A 19,096-nucleotide genomic window follows, 5' to 3' on the forward strand; every position below is an offset into this window, starting at 1 on the left:
GTGATGAGATTAACCTTTCATTTGCCTGGAGAGCAAAATATCATCTTTAAAGATGATGACGATCTTGAAGAAATCGTGGAAGAAGAGGAAGGAAAATGTACAATGTTCTTAGCATGGATGGAGGCCAATAAAAAATTTGAAGCAGGTCAAACTTTGACGTATGCTGAGTTTCCAAATCAATTTGTTTATGATAGAGAATCAAGGGTATGGCATCCACGCAAAAGAGGGTATTCTATCGGGAGGTTAAATTATGTTCCACCGGGTACAGGTGATATTTATTATATGAGAATTTTGTTAGCTGTTCAGAGAGGTTGCACAACATATGAGTCTATTAGGACAGTTAATGGAATTACATATTCTAGCTTCCAAGATGCTTGCTATTCCATGGGACTACTGTGCGATGATAGGGAATTCATTACAGCTATTAATGAGGTAGCTGAACTTGCATCTGGTCATCAATTGAGAAAATTATTTGCGATGCTACTGATATCTAATAGCATTAGCAACCCAGAGCGTGTTTGGAATGCAACTTGGACATTATTGGCTGATGGAATACTATATGAGAGGAGAAAAGCTTTGAAAAACCAAGGTATTTTACTATGTCTTTTTTTAATATCAAGATTGTATTCTCTTATTATCTTTATTTTTATTAAGAATATTAATAGTTTTATTTTAGAATTATTTATTAAATATTTCATAAAACCACTATGTGCTTTTTCTAGGACTAAGCATGACTGATGACGAATTGAAAAACCTCTGCCTTATTGAGATTGAGAAGATACTCAACAGCAATGCGAGATCTTTAAGAGACTATCAATCAATGCCATATCCTGAGATGTCTCATGTTCGCCTTTTTCAGAATAAGCTAATAGAGGAGGAGTTAGCATATGACACAAATGAGTTGACTCATACAAACTTATATACAGAACAAAAGATGACTCATGAGCAAAGGTTAGTATTTGATGAGATACTCAATGCTGTTGTTACAGACTCTGGTGGTTTTTACTTCGTTTATGGGCATGGTGGGTGTGGTAAGACATTTATTTAGAATAGACTTTTTTCTGCTATTCAGTCTAGAGGAAAGAATGTTTTAAATGTCGCATCCAGTGGAATTGCATCTTTACTCCTACTTGGTGGCAGAACGGCTCATTCTAGATTTTCAATACCCATTACAATTACTGATGAATCTACTTGCAACATCAAGCATGGCAGTTTGAAGGCTGAGCTGCTCATCCAAAGTAGCTTAATAATTTGGGATGAAGCTCCAATGCTCAATAAAATGTGCTTTGAAGCACTTGATCGGACGCTCAGGGATCTTATGTCAGTTACCGATCAACATAAGACACATCAACCATTTGGTGGTAAGGTTGTTGTTCTAGGAGGTGATTTCAGACAGATACTTCCGGTGATTCCGAAAGGAAGTAGACACGATATATTGGCATCCGCTATTAACTCATCCCATCTCTGGTCATTTTGTAAGATTCTGAAACTGCATACGAATATGAGGCTTCTAATGTCTTATTTGGATCAAGATGAAGGTGAAATGAAGAGATTTGCTAATTGGATACTTGATGTTGGAAATGGAAATATTGGCTCTGTTGTTGGTGATGAATCAGAAGTTGAAATTCCAAATGATCTATTGATTACAACTACTGATGACCCTCTCTCTCATTTGGTAGACTTTGCATATCCAAATTGTTGTAAAACATGTCAGATTACAGGTATTTTCAGAGTAGGGCAATTCTTGCACCCACGCTTGAGAGTGTCGAGAAGGTAAACGATTTTGTCTTGACAATCTTTCCAGGGATAGAAAAGAAGTATTTGAGCTCTAACACAATATGTCAAGCTGATGAGAATGAAGATGTACAACAAGAGTGGTTCACACCAGAGTTCCTAAATGACATCAAATGTTCGGGACTACCCAATCACAAGTTGACTTTGAAGACAGGAGTCGCTGTAATGCTACTCTGAAACATAGACCAGACTTCGGGTTTATGCAACGGGACAAGATTAATAGTTAACGAACTTGGCAGCAACATAATTGGAGCGACGGTAGTGACCGGTAGAAATATTGAAAATAAAGTGTACATTCCAAGAATGAACTTGATCCCTTCAGATTCAGGATTGCCATTTAAGTTTCAAGAGTTAAGAGTCGCAGTGGCCTCAGGGTTTTAATTCTAGATGAAGACGGCAATCCAAAGTCATCAACAACAAATGTCGTGTTCAAAGAGGTTTTCAATAATATTTAGGTAAGAATAATATTATTTTTATTTTAATAGCATGTTATGATTTATACTTTTGTACAAATATTTACTATAGATATTACTAATTTATCTATAACTTTTTTTTTTCAGATTTGAAATGAAATGTGTAACAAGGAGCACAACATCCTATGCCAATTGCTTTTCTAATGAAGTTAGTAAGATACTAGGTTATCGATCGATAAATTTTTATTAGCTTTTTATACAAAATTTAGTGTAAAATTAACATGCTATTATTACAGTTATATATGTTCTTATTTTTTTCATGTCTCCCTCCTTATGGTTTAAGAATATTATAAACTTCAAACTCTTCTATTTATATTTTACTTTGAATAAAGATAAAACAACATATTTAACACGTTTATTATATAACGACGATGATAGTGTTATACTAAATTTAAAAAAATATATGGTTATAAAATATTATTTTTAATTTAACTTATCAAATTTAAATATAAGCCCGTGCATCGCACGGGTTTAACACTAGTTCATCACACATCATAAACCCAGAGGCGCACGCTGTCCGTGGTTCGTCATCCTTCGCCGCCGTTCATCCGCACCACCTTCCTCCTCGGCACTCATCCTCGACGCCGCCTTCCTCCTCGTCGGCACTCATCCACAATACCACCTTCCTCTTCCTCGGCGCTCGTCTTTGTCGCCGCCTTCCTCCTCCTCCTCATCGTTCGTCCGCATCAGCGTTGCCGTTCGTCCGTGCCGAAAACATACCTAAGGTTTGGATGAGTCTCTTTTCATAGAGTTTTTCTTTGTGCATTCTCTGACACCATTTCTTTTCTTATTATTCTGTATAATATTCTTTTTTTGTAATTAAAAATTAATTAAAATGATTTGAAGAGATTCTCATATATATTGTAATATTAAATTATTTTTGCACGTGCAATTTCTGTATTCTGAAAGTATTTACGTTTTTCACTGAGTTTTGGATGTGTTTACGTGAGTTTTAGTTGTCTGTAAAAAAATATTATGTGAATTTTACTGCTGCCTAGTTGTTCTATTCTCATACTTGTGTTGAGGATTAATTTGTTTTTATTGGTGATTTTTGTTGATTATTAGTTATTTTGTGTGTAAACTTGTGATTTAGGTTGTGTAAACATATAATTTTATATGTGTAATATTATAAATTTTGGGATATGTAATAGGAATAAATTTAAAGCATTGTCTTCAAGTTCTTAAGGTGGAGTTATTACTATGACTACTAATTAGTATTTTTGCTTCTTTGTATAGTGTGTCCAACTTGTTAATTGTTTATTCATTGTGCATAAATTACACTTAGTTATAGCAGATAAAAATTTGTTCATACGCTAATTAGATTGACTTGCAACACATCCAAAATAATATCCTATCTTTTAAATTGGTTTCTGCACACATCTAAAACTCATTTATTTGAACCAATGAACCTAACCTTTACAACTACTAAGTAATATAACATAAGTAAGGATAGTAAAAGAAGCGGTCTTGTACAAAAGAATGAGATAAAAGAAAATCGTATTATAGAAAGAGAAGGAACGCAAAAGAAGGAAACAATAACTAACTGTGAAGTAGGTAAAAAGTTAAAAAAATTTTAATTTTTAAAATTTAAATTAATTTTAATTATTAATGTGTATCTAAAAAATAAGAATATATTTTAATTAAAAAATAATTAAATAATATTAAAGACAGATCAAAGATTGAATTTTATTGTACAAATAATATTTTTTAATTTATATTTATTATTTTTATATGAAGATATTTTTATCAATATCCACTAACTACTATTATTTTCTTCACAAAAAATGAAAATGTATGTTTTATTTGGCTTTAACAATAAACACCATGGGAATTAAAGTGTCAGTTGACTTATGTTACGTTGTGGATCAATCAATAGAATGTAAACGGATAGGTTGATGAGCTTATGAGATGGAGAAGGATCGGATCTCTTCAGCTTCCACGTAGGAGAACAGAGCGTGTGAGCTAAGCTAACGTGTGATTAAAGCCATTGGTAATGGTAACAATAATAATAATCACAACATATATAACATAACATATATATGTAATTTAGTATTTGCGGCATTTCCGATTGCCAACGGGGTTACTTCTCTTGTTGTAGATTTTTTCCCAAGACACCTCTCTCTGATTCTCTTTCTCTCTTTTCGCTAGAATCCAGATCGTTCCCCATAATACCATAGGATTATATATACCGTACAATATAGCATTATTTAGGAAGCAAAAGAATAATTAATATAATCAACATCATCAAAAAAATCATATCTCTGACCTCTTATATATGCTTTGTTCGAGAGATGATGACACCAACAAGAAGTAGATTGCTTTCTTCCTTGCAAAGAGCAGCAGGTGAATTTTTATTTCTGCAGCTCCTTAATTTTATCCTTGCCTCATTTACTATATATATACATGATCATTAACTTTTTGGGTTAAACATTAGTGAAATTGTTCATTAATTAATTTACTAAAAATCCAGCAGGTAGATCACCGAAAACCCAAGATGAAGATAAATCTTATAGGAAGCCGAACGTGAATGAAGAATACCTGAAAGCATTCAGAACAAAGTCCTACGTCGAAATATGCAAAAAATTCCAAGGGCAGCTCAGAAAGATAAGAAGCACCACAGGCCTCTCTTCATCATCATCATCATCTTCTTCCACGTCTTCTCCGCTTCCTTTCTTCATGCATCTCACAGAGTATTTACTTGAACCGCGGCAAGAAGTTATAGCAAACATGGTGGAGAGGTCAGAGGTGCACCATCTTGTGCTTGAATACTTCAAAGCCAGCTTAGAAGCATCTCAATGTTGCGACACAATCCTCCAAGGTATCCATGAAACTCGAATTGCCTATGCAAAGGTTACAAGGATCATCAAGCTAAGTAAAAGTGTTCTGGATGGCATAGATGAGGATGACCAACCCCGCAAAGCTATTTGTGGAGATCTTGCTTCATTTGCATTGCAAAAGAACCCTTTGTCCATTATTAGTCCCATGATGTTCCGTGAAATTCACGATAAGTACATGGTACTCCTGCATAGGCTAAAGTCAAAGAGAGGGAAAGTTCGAAGAATGTTAACAATAAAGAGAGTTTGCAAGAAAGTTGGAGGAATTGCTATTATTGCTTCGTATAGTGCTCTTGTTGTTGCTTTAATTGTGTTTGCATTCCATAGCATTGTTGGCTTTGTGGCAGCACCGGGTATAATAGGTGGCTCATTTGGGTTGATGAGGAAGAGGTTCAACTTCACCAGAACCCCTTCTTCTAATGATAATAAGAGGCTTTGTGAGCAACTTGATATTGCTGCAAGAGGGGTTTATATACTCATTAATGATTTGGATACTATGAGCCGTATGGTTAATAGGTTACACAATGAGGTAGAACACCGAAGAGAGGTTGCTGATATATGTTTGAAGAGCGGAAATGGCAAGTTTGAAATACTCAAACAGGTTGTGAGGGAGTTTCACGACTATGAGTCCAACTTTTTGGATCAGTTGGAAGAGCTTGAAGAGCATACCTACCTGTGCTTCCTCACCATAAACAGATCTAGAAGACTTGTTATGCAAGAAATTGTGATGGAGGAACAAGAACAAATTTCTGTGTCGTCACACACTTCTTTGAAACAGGAAAGTCTCACAAGTGGCTTGGCTCTTCATCCCTTTAACTGAGATTGTGGTTTTGAGTTTCAACGAGTTTCAATTTTCAAATCATTTTTTGTAATTCTTTGACTTGCCTTTCGTAGATCATATATATTATCACACAAAGGTATATTTGGTCAACTGTAAAAATAGATGGAATTTTACGCAAATGAAATCAATATGAAATGTTACAAAAACTAATATGATTTGTATGCCATTTTTACCGCGAACCAAATATATTCATACTGATAAAATTTCAGATCAAGTAATACTGATTTTTTATTACACAGCTTTTTATTTAATTATGTGTTCGGCTTTGAATTTTTATTCCGAATCCTGATATCTTGATTTGCGGGGTAAAGAAGGTTCACAGAGCATAAAACAAACCAAAACCAAAATGGAAACTCTAAAGAACGGTCTTACAGTAGCATCAAAATCAATCTATTCTTTGGTGCCGAAAACTGACACGGTCGAGCCCCAATGACTGTGCCACAGTCTTGTAAAGAGGTTTCCCACAATAAGCACCTAAATGTTTTTTTATTTCTTCAAATTTGTAGCTTTCTGAGATCACATAACTTGAAGCATCATATGGGGAAACCATGGATTAAGTAATGAAATATGGTAGCATGCGTTTTCACAGTCTCCTTCAACGTGTCATCATAAATCGATGCATGGTTCTAATTCAACTGACTTCCCTCAATTTCTTGTATTCCTCAACGCTAACAAGGGAGGCCTTGATCTTAAGCCAATCAGCAGGTTTTGGCATTATAATAGCAATGTATCCTTCCCTGTCTGCCTGCAGTATTGATAACATGAAATTGAATAATTCATGGTACCAACACATGGTATTCAGGTGAAGACAAGTAACAGAAAATTGGAGTATATGCTTTAACTTTATATTCACAGACTTGCAAATACTCAGCAGCAGTACCAATTGTTCTCAAAGACAAATGGACTGGTAAAAGTTTATCTGCATTATCACAGCAATGATCTAATGAAACAGGATAAGAATTTAGTATTGTTACCGAAGCATTAAGTAGTTCTGGTTGCTTGATCAGTTGTTGGTTCACTTCCAAAAGGGAGCCTTTGACACAGCACCTACGACAAATCCCCACAATTCAGGTTATCAAAGAATTCAGAGGTAACCCATAGACATAAATAAAGGTTGTATCATACATGCTAGGAACTTACCTCACTATATAGGAATCATTTTTGGTAGAAACTTTGCACAAAGCCGTGTTGGACTCAAAGTGTTGAGCATTCTACATAAATAATAAACCATATCTTAATAATATAGAAAGCAGTAATATGATTTATGATGCAACCTCATTGATTTATTAGTACATTGTCAACAAACAGATATGATTTATTAGTAATAAACAGATATGAATTTACATTTATCAGAATAAGCTTGGCGTATGTTCGTCATGGATGACAAGTTTAAACACACCTTCTTACGCTTTCCAGTGACCTTGACCCCACTGCGATCAGACTTTCCCACATTGAAATCTATGGCTGTGATTCCACCTTCATCCTTGAAAGAAACGTGGGAAGGAGCCAAACCAATCACACACAAGCTTTAAAATCAAATCAAAATGAAAAACCATCAGCAACGTTAAGGAAGAAAAATTAAGAGGCTAACAATTATATCATATTATACCCATTGGCGTGCCGGTAAACGTACTGATCGTGCCCTGGCTTCATAAAATCTGAAAATCGAAACAACAGAGCAATGCAGTTAGATTTACAATACTAATTAATTAATTCATTCATTAATTGTCATTAACATCAATATGGAACAGAGGTTTAGGGTTTATGTCAAGGGAAAAAAAGTTTCAATTTGAGTGTAAAAAAAAAAGAGTACCTAGAGCGAAGTAAATGGCGAAGTTGGATTCAACGGCGGAAGGAGGAGTTGAAGGAAGATTAGAGACATCGGGGAGTAGGAGCTTTTGTAACTCGTCATCTTCATCTTCCTCTTCTTCCTTCTCCTTCTCTTGTTTTTGTTCGAGTTCTTTGGTTGCTGAAGAGGTAGATTCTTCGATGACGTGGTTGGACATATTATTAATTAATATGTGTGTATATAAATTTAAATGGAAAAAAAAAGGAAGATGAGGAGAGTGAAGCAGCACTTTACGAACTGGGAAAGAGCCAGAGGCAGTTGCCACCAGCCCACCACCACGTTAAGGTTTCAGGTGAGGTCAGTTGAGGTAACCCGTAACCGACCAGACAGACCAGTTAGTTAGAAAGTAGAACTGTAGAAGTACTTCAAATCGCAGGAACAACATGCGAATCCCAATTTTCAACCCTCCCTTCTTTTCTTTTTATTCGGTAAGTTGTTGCATACAAAAACGGAATTCCAATTCTCACACTGGCCAATCCAAGTTTTTTTTTTGTTTGCACCGGGTATTTATCGGGCCAGAAGTCTAATGACTAATTTCTCAGATACTGCAAAGGCAAAACAAACTCCATTTTCATCCTCCAAATTTGATACTAACTGACCCTTTCTTCTTTTTCATTTGTTCATTTTTTGTCTCATTGTTACTAGTTAATGGGCTAGACCTACAGACTTTTTCATTCAGCCTGTTCCAAAAAACCCAATCGAATCAATAAAAACGTATAAAAACAAAGAGTTCTTCTGATAGGGCCTTTGGCGCCTCTTTGTAAACCAAAATGAGAGAGGCTCTTCTGACCAAAACATAGTAGAAATGAAAAGGGGAAGGAGCTTATGTTAACAATTAACTCCTGAACCAAAAAAAGGTTAACAATCGACTAATAAATTTATTTTCCATGGCGGGTTGGTACAGTAATTAGTTTATTAGTCCACTTAAATAAGTGTTAGGACTTTAAACTGTGATTTATATATGTAACAACCTATCGGTTATCGATAAATCTTTAAATGAAGCTCCGATACGTAACGAATTAGTCCTTAACTTATCAAATTAAAAAATACCATAAAAAAAAAATTATTTTCCTTTAAATTTCTCAGTTTTGACAAAATACTAGTAAGAAATGAAAAGTAGCTCATATAAAAAAAGTTTTAAAAAAAATTTTCATTAATAATTAGTTAATATTTCTTTTCTCTAGAAAAAAGAACTTACATATAAGTAAGCTTAACAACCTATGCAATTCACATGGAAAAACATCTTGACATATATATATATAGCTAAGAAACAGTAATGAACCATATAATTTGGAAGAAACGATAAGGTCGATTATGAAACATATCTAGTCAAAAGATTATTAACAAACTGTTATCCTAAAAAATAACACTCACATTCCTGTCTAAAATCTTGACCAAACTTCACAAACTAGTTAACCAATCATCTATATAAACAAGGAACTAACATCGACATAGACAGGTTTCATTCTAGCTTATTCCTACCGCGGTGTTCAAGCCAAACCGATGTATAGCTCTCCAGGCCAAGCACCGCATTGCTCGAAAGGAGTCGCTATTGCTCGACAACCTCAACGTGAACGGAACACTTGGCATCCACCGTGAGGCCCAAAGTTTAAAGTTAACCCCACGCATATTTTATTTTACTGTCTTTTTGCAGGATCATAGCTGATGACGTCGTACCCCAAACTCATCCCCCCACTCACAATGAGTTTGTAGCCATGAACGCTACCCTCTTGGCTGAAGTTAAGAAGATGACTGATTTCTTAGCCTTAAGCCAAAACGGGATGTTCGGCAGAGGGGATCCTAAAAACGCAACCTCAAATGATGCATGATCTTAGGAGATCACTCCACCAAAAGAAAAACTGACGATAGGTAATCCATTCTCAGAGGACATCGTCAAAATTCAGATGCCAAAGAACTTTGTGTTGCCTACTACACTCAAGCCATACGAAGAATTCGTAAATTCATGATCTTGCTGCCATTTGATTCTACAATTAGTTTGGTATTTATTTTATATTGTATATCTCTAATGATGTTATTGCTTATTGCTAACGGGTTCGTTAAGAAAAGCATATAATAAAAATAAGCTAACGTACGCAATTCCGTTAGTATGAAAGGCTCATAAGTAGTAAATATTATTGAGTCTAGAGTTTTATAGGGCTATTGGGAAGTAACACCTGACGATTGGCAGTGATCTGGACCTGCCAAAAATTTGGTCGTTACAGTGAAAGTTAGATAAGTAATTACTTTGATTTGATTAGTTAATTAAATATTTTTTTAGTTAATATTTTCTTTAAATTAGGAGAGGATTTTTAAGTATTGGTTTTGTATCCTATTTATTATGTTGTGATATTTATTTGAGTTGCGTTTTAGATTTGTTAGAATAGATTTGAACATGCTAGAGAACTTAGTTTGGAATCGAATCTTTATAAAAGTTTTTCTTTTAAATAGAGGCCTTGCTTGCTATTTACCTAGGCGGGTTAGTCACACACTTACACCCCCGGAATCCATTATCGGGCTCCATATTAGAAAACAGAGTTTTCTCGTGCATCACATCCAAATCCAATGTATGGTAGTGGTTGGGTACAACTGATAAGTCTGGAATTGGACGCGGAGTAGGCAAAAAGTATCAAACTGATCCACCAATAGAAGTCTCAACTATGAACTCATTGTCGTCGTCATCGTTAGAGGAACCACTTTCATGGCTATCGGCAACGTCCTCTTCATCGGATTTCTCATTCTCAATATCCATGTCCTGGACTGGACTAGCATAGTGCAACGGTCGTGGTGCGAGCTGAAGGTCATCTGGTACAAAATTCAAGCCGCCAGCACCACCACCACCAGCATCACGAACCTCCGCAGAAAGCTCCATCACTTGTTCAACCATAATTCTGCCGTGCACATCAAACATTAGCCGCACATACTCATCACCATCGAGCCAGAATACACGAAATTAAAATACACCATTCCCCATCAGTGCATCCTATATCCAACTCTACTAACTTCTTTTCTCCGACCACCGCAGACGTGCATCAATATCATACTCTTTAACTCGGACAACGAATTTGTTCTTCGAGTTCAGAACAGCGCAGGACTCTCACACTCAAATATAATCCCATTGTCACTGTTTCTCATCTGACAGTTGGGATACATCATCATAACAAAGAAACCATTGCCACTAGACATTTTTGCTAAGTTTTTTGAAGAAAAATAGAAGAGAAAGAAGAATTGAGAGATTTCTAAGGAATACCAATGGTTTTCTAATCCTTGTACAAAGGGTTATTTTTGTCCTATTCTATCTCATTTATTGTATAAACTTTTTTCACTCCCATATATTTCGTTTACACTGTATGTTACCTAGATTATTTTTTTATCCATAGTAGATGTAGGCTTATTTGCTATATATTTTTTTAATGGAAGTCCATAAGGAGTACATAGTATATAAAGTGTAGTAACTCAACAGATATTTTTAAGAAGATTTTTCATTCTCTTCAACAATGAGAATAACTTATTTTTCTCCGTCTTTTAATCTCTTCTGATTCATCAAACCACCAACATCACAACTTGAATAGTTTACGATATGAGATTTTCTTCATGGTGCGGTGAGCGTGGAAAGCAATAAAGTTGTGAATCAAATTGAAAAAGTTGTTAATTGAGATCCAATTGTTGCCAATTTTGCCATTTTCTTTCTTTCCCTTTCTGGTGAACATAACTGCTCCAATCAACGAGTTGGAAGGAAGAAGATCTGAATCCTTATTATTCTGGAATTTATTAATTTTTCAAAATGGTGAACTGGTAAATAAATCCTCGAGTGGTAATTTTGACAACCAGAGCAATGACAATCTCCTCCATCAACTCACAAATTTTCAATCTCAAATTTTGAAGAACACCACAAATCCGATTCAATATCAATCAAACTCCTATTTTCTTCTTCCCCCTAGAAAAAATTTAGGTAGTAGAGGTCGTGGAGCTACATTGGCATGCTATCATTGTAACAAACAAGGCCACACAGAAGATGTGTGCTACAAAAAGCATGGGTACTCCTCCCATTTCTATCAACGGTAGCAATATAACACCACCATTAATCACGTGATCACTGAAGGGCATGATGATATACTCAATGACAAACAATCCCAACTCAATTTTCTTCAAGAAAACACTAAAATATCAAGATTTGGATTCATTCCAGAGCAAAGATTTGCCTTGTTAGAGTTGATCAAAGACAAAAGTGTGTAGCAACAACCTCATAATGCAAATCAAATTTTGACTGACCTCCACTCCAAGTAAAACCATTGCATTATATTTTAATGTGAGAATTATGAGTATTATCACTCCAAAATCTGCACTATGGGTCATTGACTCCGGTGCAATAAATCATGTGACTTTTGACTTAAAAAGATTTTGTAAGCTTTCAAAATATTGCTCCAATTAATGTGTTATTGCCAAATAGAACAAAATATGTTAGCACCATCATTGACACAATCACATTCTCTAAAAAAATTTTTCTTAAAAAATGTTTTATACATTCCTTCTTTTGATTTTAAACTAATCTCTGTGTCAAAATTAATCTCAAACCTACATTGTCAACAGTTAATCAATGATAAGTGTTGTGAGATACAAGATCGATCCACATCAAAGATGATTGGCATTGCTGAGTATATAGAAGGGTTATACACAATGAGTAGAGAATCAGAATTCTCTCACTTTCCCCTCCTCCAACAAAGTAAGCTTCATTGGCGGCAACTACGACTACTACTCATCCCACAACACCTTCACACAGTGAGCACAACAACATTTGGCATCTTAGATTAGGACACATATCCATGCATAAATTGATTTTACTGAAGAAGTTTTATCCTTTTATAGATTGTATTGCTTCAAAACTTCCTTGTGACTCGTGCCATTTTGCAAAACAAAAGAAATTATCTTTTGATCTTAGTACCACTGAAATAAAAGACTGTTTTGACTTAGTTCATATGGATATCTGGGGTCCTATTTCTGTCCCTTCCAATGAAGGACATAGGTATTTTTTGACTGTGATAGATGGCAAGAGCAGATTCACTTGGATTTTTTTATAAAAACCAAATCTGAGGTATCACAATTGGTTATTAATTTTGTGAATTTTGTTAGAGTACAATTTAAAAAACAAGTTAAGTGTATAAGGACTGACAATGGGTCAGAATTCACTCTAAAATTCTTTTTTGCATCATCTGCCATTTTATACCAAACCTCGTGTGTAGAAACACCATAGCAAAACGGAATTGTAGAGCGAAAACACCATCATATTTTAGGTGTTGCTAGAGCACTGTTATTTCAATCAGGAATTCCACATTATTTTTGGTAATACGCAGTTGCTCACGCTATTCACATAATTAATAGGCTACCCAGCACTAAATTGGATAATGCTAGTCCTTATAAGCTTTTGTATGGTAATTTACCTGACCTTTCATATTTAAGAGTATTTGGTTCTCTTGCATATGCCTCCACATTAACAAATTCAAGAACAAAATTAGACCCAAGAGTTAGAAAAATAGTTTTTCTCGGTTTTAAATTAAGAACAAAGGGTTTTCGACTTATTGATTTAAAATCAAAGGAAATTTTCATATCTAGAAATGTGACTTTCTATGAAACTCATTTTCTATTTTTACATTCCACTAGCACTGATATTCATGCAGTATCCACTCGTACTCCACAATGCATTGATCTTTTTCAATATGATACACCATCCACACATCATTTTCAGTCACCCACACCTACCACACTCACAGATTCAAATGAACATTTCTCAAGTTCAATACACTTACCAATTTCTTCACACACCATTGCACCCATTACCACACCACACACCAACAATGCACCTGCATCATAAAACTATGACATCACACATGACTGCATCATTAAAAAATCTGAGAGAGTCAAGAAACCGCCTGCTTATTTGAAGGACTATCATTGTATGATAACCCACACAGCTCACTCTAGCAACTTTGGTAACTCTAACTCTTTATATCCTATCTCAAAACACTTGTCATATGATAAACTAACTCCAAAATATAAGTCACTTTCTCTAGCTATCACCTCAAATCCAGAACCTAGCACTTATGAGGAAGCGACTGCACATGAATCTTGGAGAAAGGCAATACAAGATGAATTGACAGCTCTATATCAGAACAAAACTTGGTGTCTCACTGAACTCCCAAAAGGCAAGAAGAATGTGGGTTGCAAATGGGTTTTTCGGGTAAAATTCAAACCCGATGGCACCATAGAGAGGCACAAAGCAAGGCTAGTTGCAAAAGAATTCACCCAAGTTCAAGGAGCAGATTATGGTGATACTTTTAGTCCAATTGTCAAAATGACTATCCTACAAGTAATGTTAGCATTAGCACCGGCAAAGAAATGGCATTTGAAACAACTGGACGTCAATACTGCCTTCCTTCACGGAGATTTAGACAAAGAAGTTTATATGAAAATACCACCCGGTTTGGCTGTGTGACAACCAGGTTTGGTTTGTAAATTGCAAAAGTCTCTATATGGGCTTAAGCAAGCAAGCAGACAATGGAACATTAAGTTCACTCAGACTCTTGTGGATGCTGGTTATAAACAGTTTTTTGATGATCATTCACTCTTCATCAAGAAATAATCTGAAAGCTTCACTGCCATTCTAGTATATGTTGATGACTTGGTTTTAACCGGAAATGACATTGGCGAAATCAATAACATCAAGCAAATTTTGGATGACAAATTCAAAATAAAGGATCTTGGTAATCTCAAGTACTTTTTGGGAATGGAAGTAGCACGCTCTAACTCTGGAATTCACATTTATCAGCGGAAGTACGTCATGGACCTTCTCAAGGATTTTGGTTACCTAGATTGCAAGCCTCTCTCCACTCCTTTTGATTATAGTAAGAAACTCTCGAAGGAATCTGATACCATTTTAACGGACAACACTACTTACTAGGGGCGTTCAAAATCGATCTGGACCTAACTAAACCGATGAACTGAACCGAAAAAAATGAGAACTGAACAAACCGAAAACCGAAAAAACAAAAAAAAAAACTTGTTTTGCTATTTTTTCTGCAGTTCGGTTCGATTTTCGGTTCTTAACATGAAAACCCTAACCGAACCGAACCAAACCGGTTCGACCAAAAAACCCTAAAAACCAGTAACCACGCAACGCACCATATCTCGCCCTCTGTGCAGTGTGCACCCAGCCACGGAGCCAGCCAGCAGCCACTCACGTCCTTGAGTTCGAGGCCGGCAGCACCGACGTTCCTTCCAAGTCCTACAACCTCAAAGCCTTCCTCCGAATCCCAACGCCGAACAGATAGCAGAGACCCCCCACCACCGGTGGACTACGAACACGGAGACCCAGATCAGCACAACACCTCGCTAGTCGCCACCACCCACTGACCCAACAGGGCAGCACAGCAGACAGCACCCACGATCAACACAGCACCTCGCCACCTCCACCCAGCAGCCGATTCAAGTGAATATGGAGCCCGAGCCATCTATTCAGGTAATGTTAGTTGTTTACCATTCTTGTTCAGTTTAGGGTTATCGGTTTATTGTTCAGGTTTTGTTCAGTTTATTCTTGATAATTTGGTATTGTTGGAATGCTGGTTAATAGTTATTGATTTATTGTGCAGTTTATGTTGGTAATTTGGTCTTGCTTGTTATTGATTTCTTGTTCAGTTTAGGGTTATCAATTTATTGCTCAGGTTTTGTTCACTTTATTCTTGATAATTTGGTATTGTTGGAATGCTGGTTATTGATTTTTTGTTCAGTTTATGTTGATAATTTGGTCTTGCTTGTTATTAATTTCTTGTTTAGTTTAGGGTTATCAATTTATTGTTCAGGTTTTGTTCACTTTATTCTTGATAATTTGGTATTACTGGAATGCTGGTTAATGGTTTATTGTTCAGTTTATGTTGGTAATTTGGTCTTGCTTGTAGTTGCATCTTGGACAAAAGTCTTGTGCATTGACATCTCTTAAGGCCGCATACCAAATCATGTTGATGATGTTAAAGCTGAAGCTAGTGAATTAGGAAATAAAATTTTGTCTAGTTGGAGTGTACTTGACATTGGGATAGGCAATGGTTTGCTTCTCCAAGAATTAGCTAAACATTTCTTGCGATGTTCTGCACTTTTAGTAATATATGCTGTATAATTCTTTTATATATAAAAAGAGAAAAGAAAGACTTTGTAAAAGTTAGCAAATTTCTGAATTACTATTTATTATAACAAAATGTGTATTGTTGGAAATCGGAAGGCATGTGAATCTTGTGCCATATAAATTTGTTCTTACACAAATATATTTAATTGCTAATTAAATGAGAATTCCATAACATCAAAAGCAAGGTGTGAATAAGTGAAAATCATGAAAAACAAAGATATATTCAAGTAAACAAAGAAAGTTGCTACATTAAGGTGGCATGGAAATGAATATACTATTACATACTTTTTTTGGAGGGAAGGTACACTTATAAGTACTTGAAAATTCTGTCTATTAGTTTGTGAGAGATATCTGGATTTTTTTATGTTGCATTGCATGTGTTATTAATCTTACTCTTGCTACCTTTCCAGGTTCTCTGATTTGATTGGTACGGATTATAGTGAAGGGGCATCAGCCTTGCTCAAAGTGTTGCTAATCGTGATGTATTTTTTTAATTAATTGAACAAATTGAATAAACCGAACCAAACCAAACCGATTTTAATTGGTTTGGTTTGGTTCGGATGGTCTCAATAAAAAAACCGAACCAAACCGAACCGCAGTTTAATTACATGATCGGATCGGATGACTTTTTTCTCAAAAATTGAACCAAACTGCACTGCGAACACCCCTACTACTTACAGACAGCTCATCGGCCGACTCATTTATCTCACAAACACTAGACCTGATATCTCTTATGCTGTGGGATGTTTGAGCCAGTTTTTGGACTATGCAACCACTTCTCACCTACAAGATACTTTTTGCATACTCCGATATTTAAAGGGCAGACTTGCAACTGGTTTATTCTTCTCCTCTACTTCTAATCTGCATCTCACCGAATTTGCCGATGCTGACTGGGCTACCTGTGTTGATACTCGTCGTTTCGTTTCCGGTTATTGCTTCATACTTGGGAAGTCTCTCATTAGCTGGAAGAGTAAGAAGCAAATCACAGTTGCCAAGTCCTCTCCAAAAGCTGAATATAGGTCTCTTGCTGTTGCTACTTGTGAAGCTAGTTGGTTATCTTTCTTAATGAATTTCATTGGTTTGCCGCTTCAAAAGTCTATCATTCAACCATTCATATTGCCAATAATCCCATCTTTTATGAAAGAACCAAACACATTGAAGTGAACTGCCACATTATTCGTGAAAAGCATTTGTCTGGTCTTATTCATCTGATGTCAGTTCGTTCCAAAGACTAACTTGCTGATTTTCTAACCAAAGTTCTGTCACCAGGTCCTTTTTTTACTAATGTTTTCAAGCTAATATTGTTAGATTTATACAATTCTAGCTTGCGGGAGGGTGTTACCTAGATTATTTTTTTATTCATAGTAGATGTAGGGCTTATTTGTTATATATTTTTTTAATTGAAGTCTATAAGGAGTACATAGTATATAAAGTGTAGTAACTCAACAGATATTGTTAAGAAGATTTTTCATTCTCTTCAACAATGAATAACTTATTTTGTTCCCTGTTTAATTCCTTCCCGTTCTTCAAACCACCAACATCACAGCTTGAACAGTTTAGGATATGAGATTTTTTGCAGTAAACAAGATAAGTTTGGTCATATCTCGTTTACAGATAAACAGCTATTTCTCACTTATCACATTTGTAAACGTGATATGTTACCACGTGTTCGTGCCTTATCTCGTTTACGTGTAAATAAGATATGGTCAAACTTATCTCGTTTACACTGCAAATAAGATAAAGCACTCGATGAAAATCGAGTAAATACTCTCAAATTAATGTATATTTATAATTAAAATATTTATTTTATTTATTTAAAAAAATCTACATATTATATACATATTAAATAAGTGATAAAAAATATTTATTTTAAATATTTATTTTTTTGTGAAGGGATATTTTATTAAAATATAATTTTTATGACATTGCTTATATGATTCAAACCATAAAAATTGTATTCGATCACTTGGTTAAAATTATATTCACGTCACAAAATGAGGCTTGTATGAGATAGGGAAGCACTAAAATATCACTCATTAGCAAATAGGGGTGTGTATGGCCTGGTCTGATTTGAAGATTCGGTCCGGTCCCGAGTATTTTAGGGGTTAATTTGGTGTAATTTCATCGGGTCTAGAATCGGGTAAGGGTCTCAAAAATAGACCCGGTTATTATTTCGGGTTCCGAGTCATGGCTCGGGTCACCTGAAGTTGGCTCGGTGGTTCGGTCATCATACACAATTAATATTTTGTGTTGTTAGTGATGGATGATGGCTATTCTTATGTGGAATTTAAGTATTGTAAACCTTAATATTTTGTGTTATTAGCTATTATAAGACTATAAGTTAATGCTTTATGTTTAAAATGCATAAGATTTTAGACTAATACATAATGTTGTATTATTTGTATTGATTTAAATATTTGGTGTTATTATACAATATTAGTATTGATTATGGTTATGCTTTAATTTTAGAGAAGAGTTGGTTCTTGTTATATTTTTCTAAGTGAATTTTACCATGTCAAATAATAGTTGGAGTCTTAGAAATTTGGATATTTTCACATGCTAGCTTATAAGAAGGTATCAAGTTAATGTAATGTTAATGGCTCGATTTTCACCCAGTTTTTACCCGGTATAATCGTGGCCCGAAAGTGTATAGGTTTCATCGGATCTAGAGCCGGGTTCGGGTATAATAGATAGGCCCGGTATATATTTCAGGTCGACTTTGGGTCACATCAAACCCAGTTTCACCCGTCCCATGCACACCCCTATTAGCAAAGCATTTACTACTACTACCTTGAATTAAACCAAAGATTAATTACCCAATGTCCCAAATCAGTCTCCAAGAATTTTAGAATCGAACATTTTAGTCCCCAAGAAAAATTAATACATAGATTAATCCCAAGATTTTACTCTGGCAGACAAATCAGTTCCCAACTCATTTTCCGGCAGAGTAATTACCCAAATCAGTTCTCAAAAATTTTAAAAACAGATATTTTAGTCCCCAAGAAAAATTAATGTACAAATCAATCCCCAACGTTTTTCTCTATTAGATATAATAGTCCTCCGTCTAAAAATAAAATAAAATAAAATAATAATTATTATTAATTACACAATAATATTATACTATATTTTTTGGACAAA

General features: G+C 35.2%; 4 protein-coding genes across 5 annotated transcripts; 3 read left to right on the forward strand and 1 right to left on the reverse strand.

The window, feature by feature from the left end:
• Positions 1–3: 3 nt before the first annotated feature.
• Positions 4–1,971, forward strand: LOC107460125 (uncharacterized). Its single transcript, XM_016078456.1, has 4 exons — positions 4–589; positions 723–951; positions 1,141–1,721; positions 1,805–1,971. Exons 1-4 carry the CDS (start codon positions 4–6, stop codon positions 1,969–1,971), a joined length of 1,563 nt encoding a protein of 520 aa, XP_015933942.1.
• Positions 1,972–4,350: 2,379 nt separating this feature from the next.
• On the forward strand, positions 4,351–6,135 carry LOC107460135 (UPF0496 protein At1g20180-like). 2 transcript variants are annotated; one of them, XM_016078465.3, is made up of 2 exons: positions 4,351–4,610; positions 4,738–6,135. In XM_016078465.3, the coding sequence occupies exons 1-2, from the start codon at positions 4,559–4,561 to the stop codon at positions 5,919–5,921; spliced, it is 1,236 nt and encodes a 411-aa protein (XP_015933951.1). In that variant the 5' UTR covers positions 4,351–4,558; the 3' UTR covers positions 5,922–6,135. The 2 variants fall into 2 exon arrangements, with proteins under 2 accessions (XP_015933951.1, XP_052108443.1); XM_052252483.1 differs by having other exon boundaries at positions 4,741–6,135.
• A 156-nt stretch (positions 6,136–6,291) lies between these two features.
• On the reverse strand, positions 6,292–8,273 carry LOC107460181 (uncharacterized). Its single transcript, XM_016078516.3, has 6 exons — positions 7,756–8,273; positions 7,552–7,600; positions 7,342–7,468; positions 7,083–7,153; positions 6,917–6,989; positions 6,292–6,687 (listed from the first exon to the last, which is right to left on the reverse strand). Exons 1-6 carry the CDS (start codon positions 7,946–7,948, stop codon positions 6,574–6,576), a joined length of 627 nt encoding a protein of 208 aa, XP_015934002.1. The 5' UTR covers positions 7,949–8,273; the 3' UTR covers positions 6,292–6,573.
• Positions 8,274–16,579: 8,306 nt separating this feature from the next.
• On the forward strand, positions 16,580–17,122 carry LOC107460124 (uncharacterized mitochondrial protein AtMg00810-like). The gene has a single exon (XM_016078455.1). The coding sequence runs from the start codon at positions 16,580–16,582 to the stop codon at positions 17,120–17,122; it is 543 nt and encodes a 180-aa protein (XP_015933941.1).
• Positions 17,123–19,096: the final 1,974 nt, after the last annotated feature.

Source organism: Arachis duranensis, chromosome 8 (assembly GCF_000817695.3).
Source record: "Arachis duranensis cultivar V14167 chromosome 8, aradu.V14167.gnm2.J7QH, whole genome shotgun sequence".
Classification (NCBI taxonomy): Eukaryota; Viridiplantae; Streptophyta; class Magnoliopsida; order Fabales; family Fabaceae; genus Arachis; species Arachis duranensis.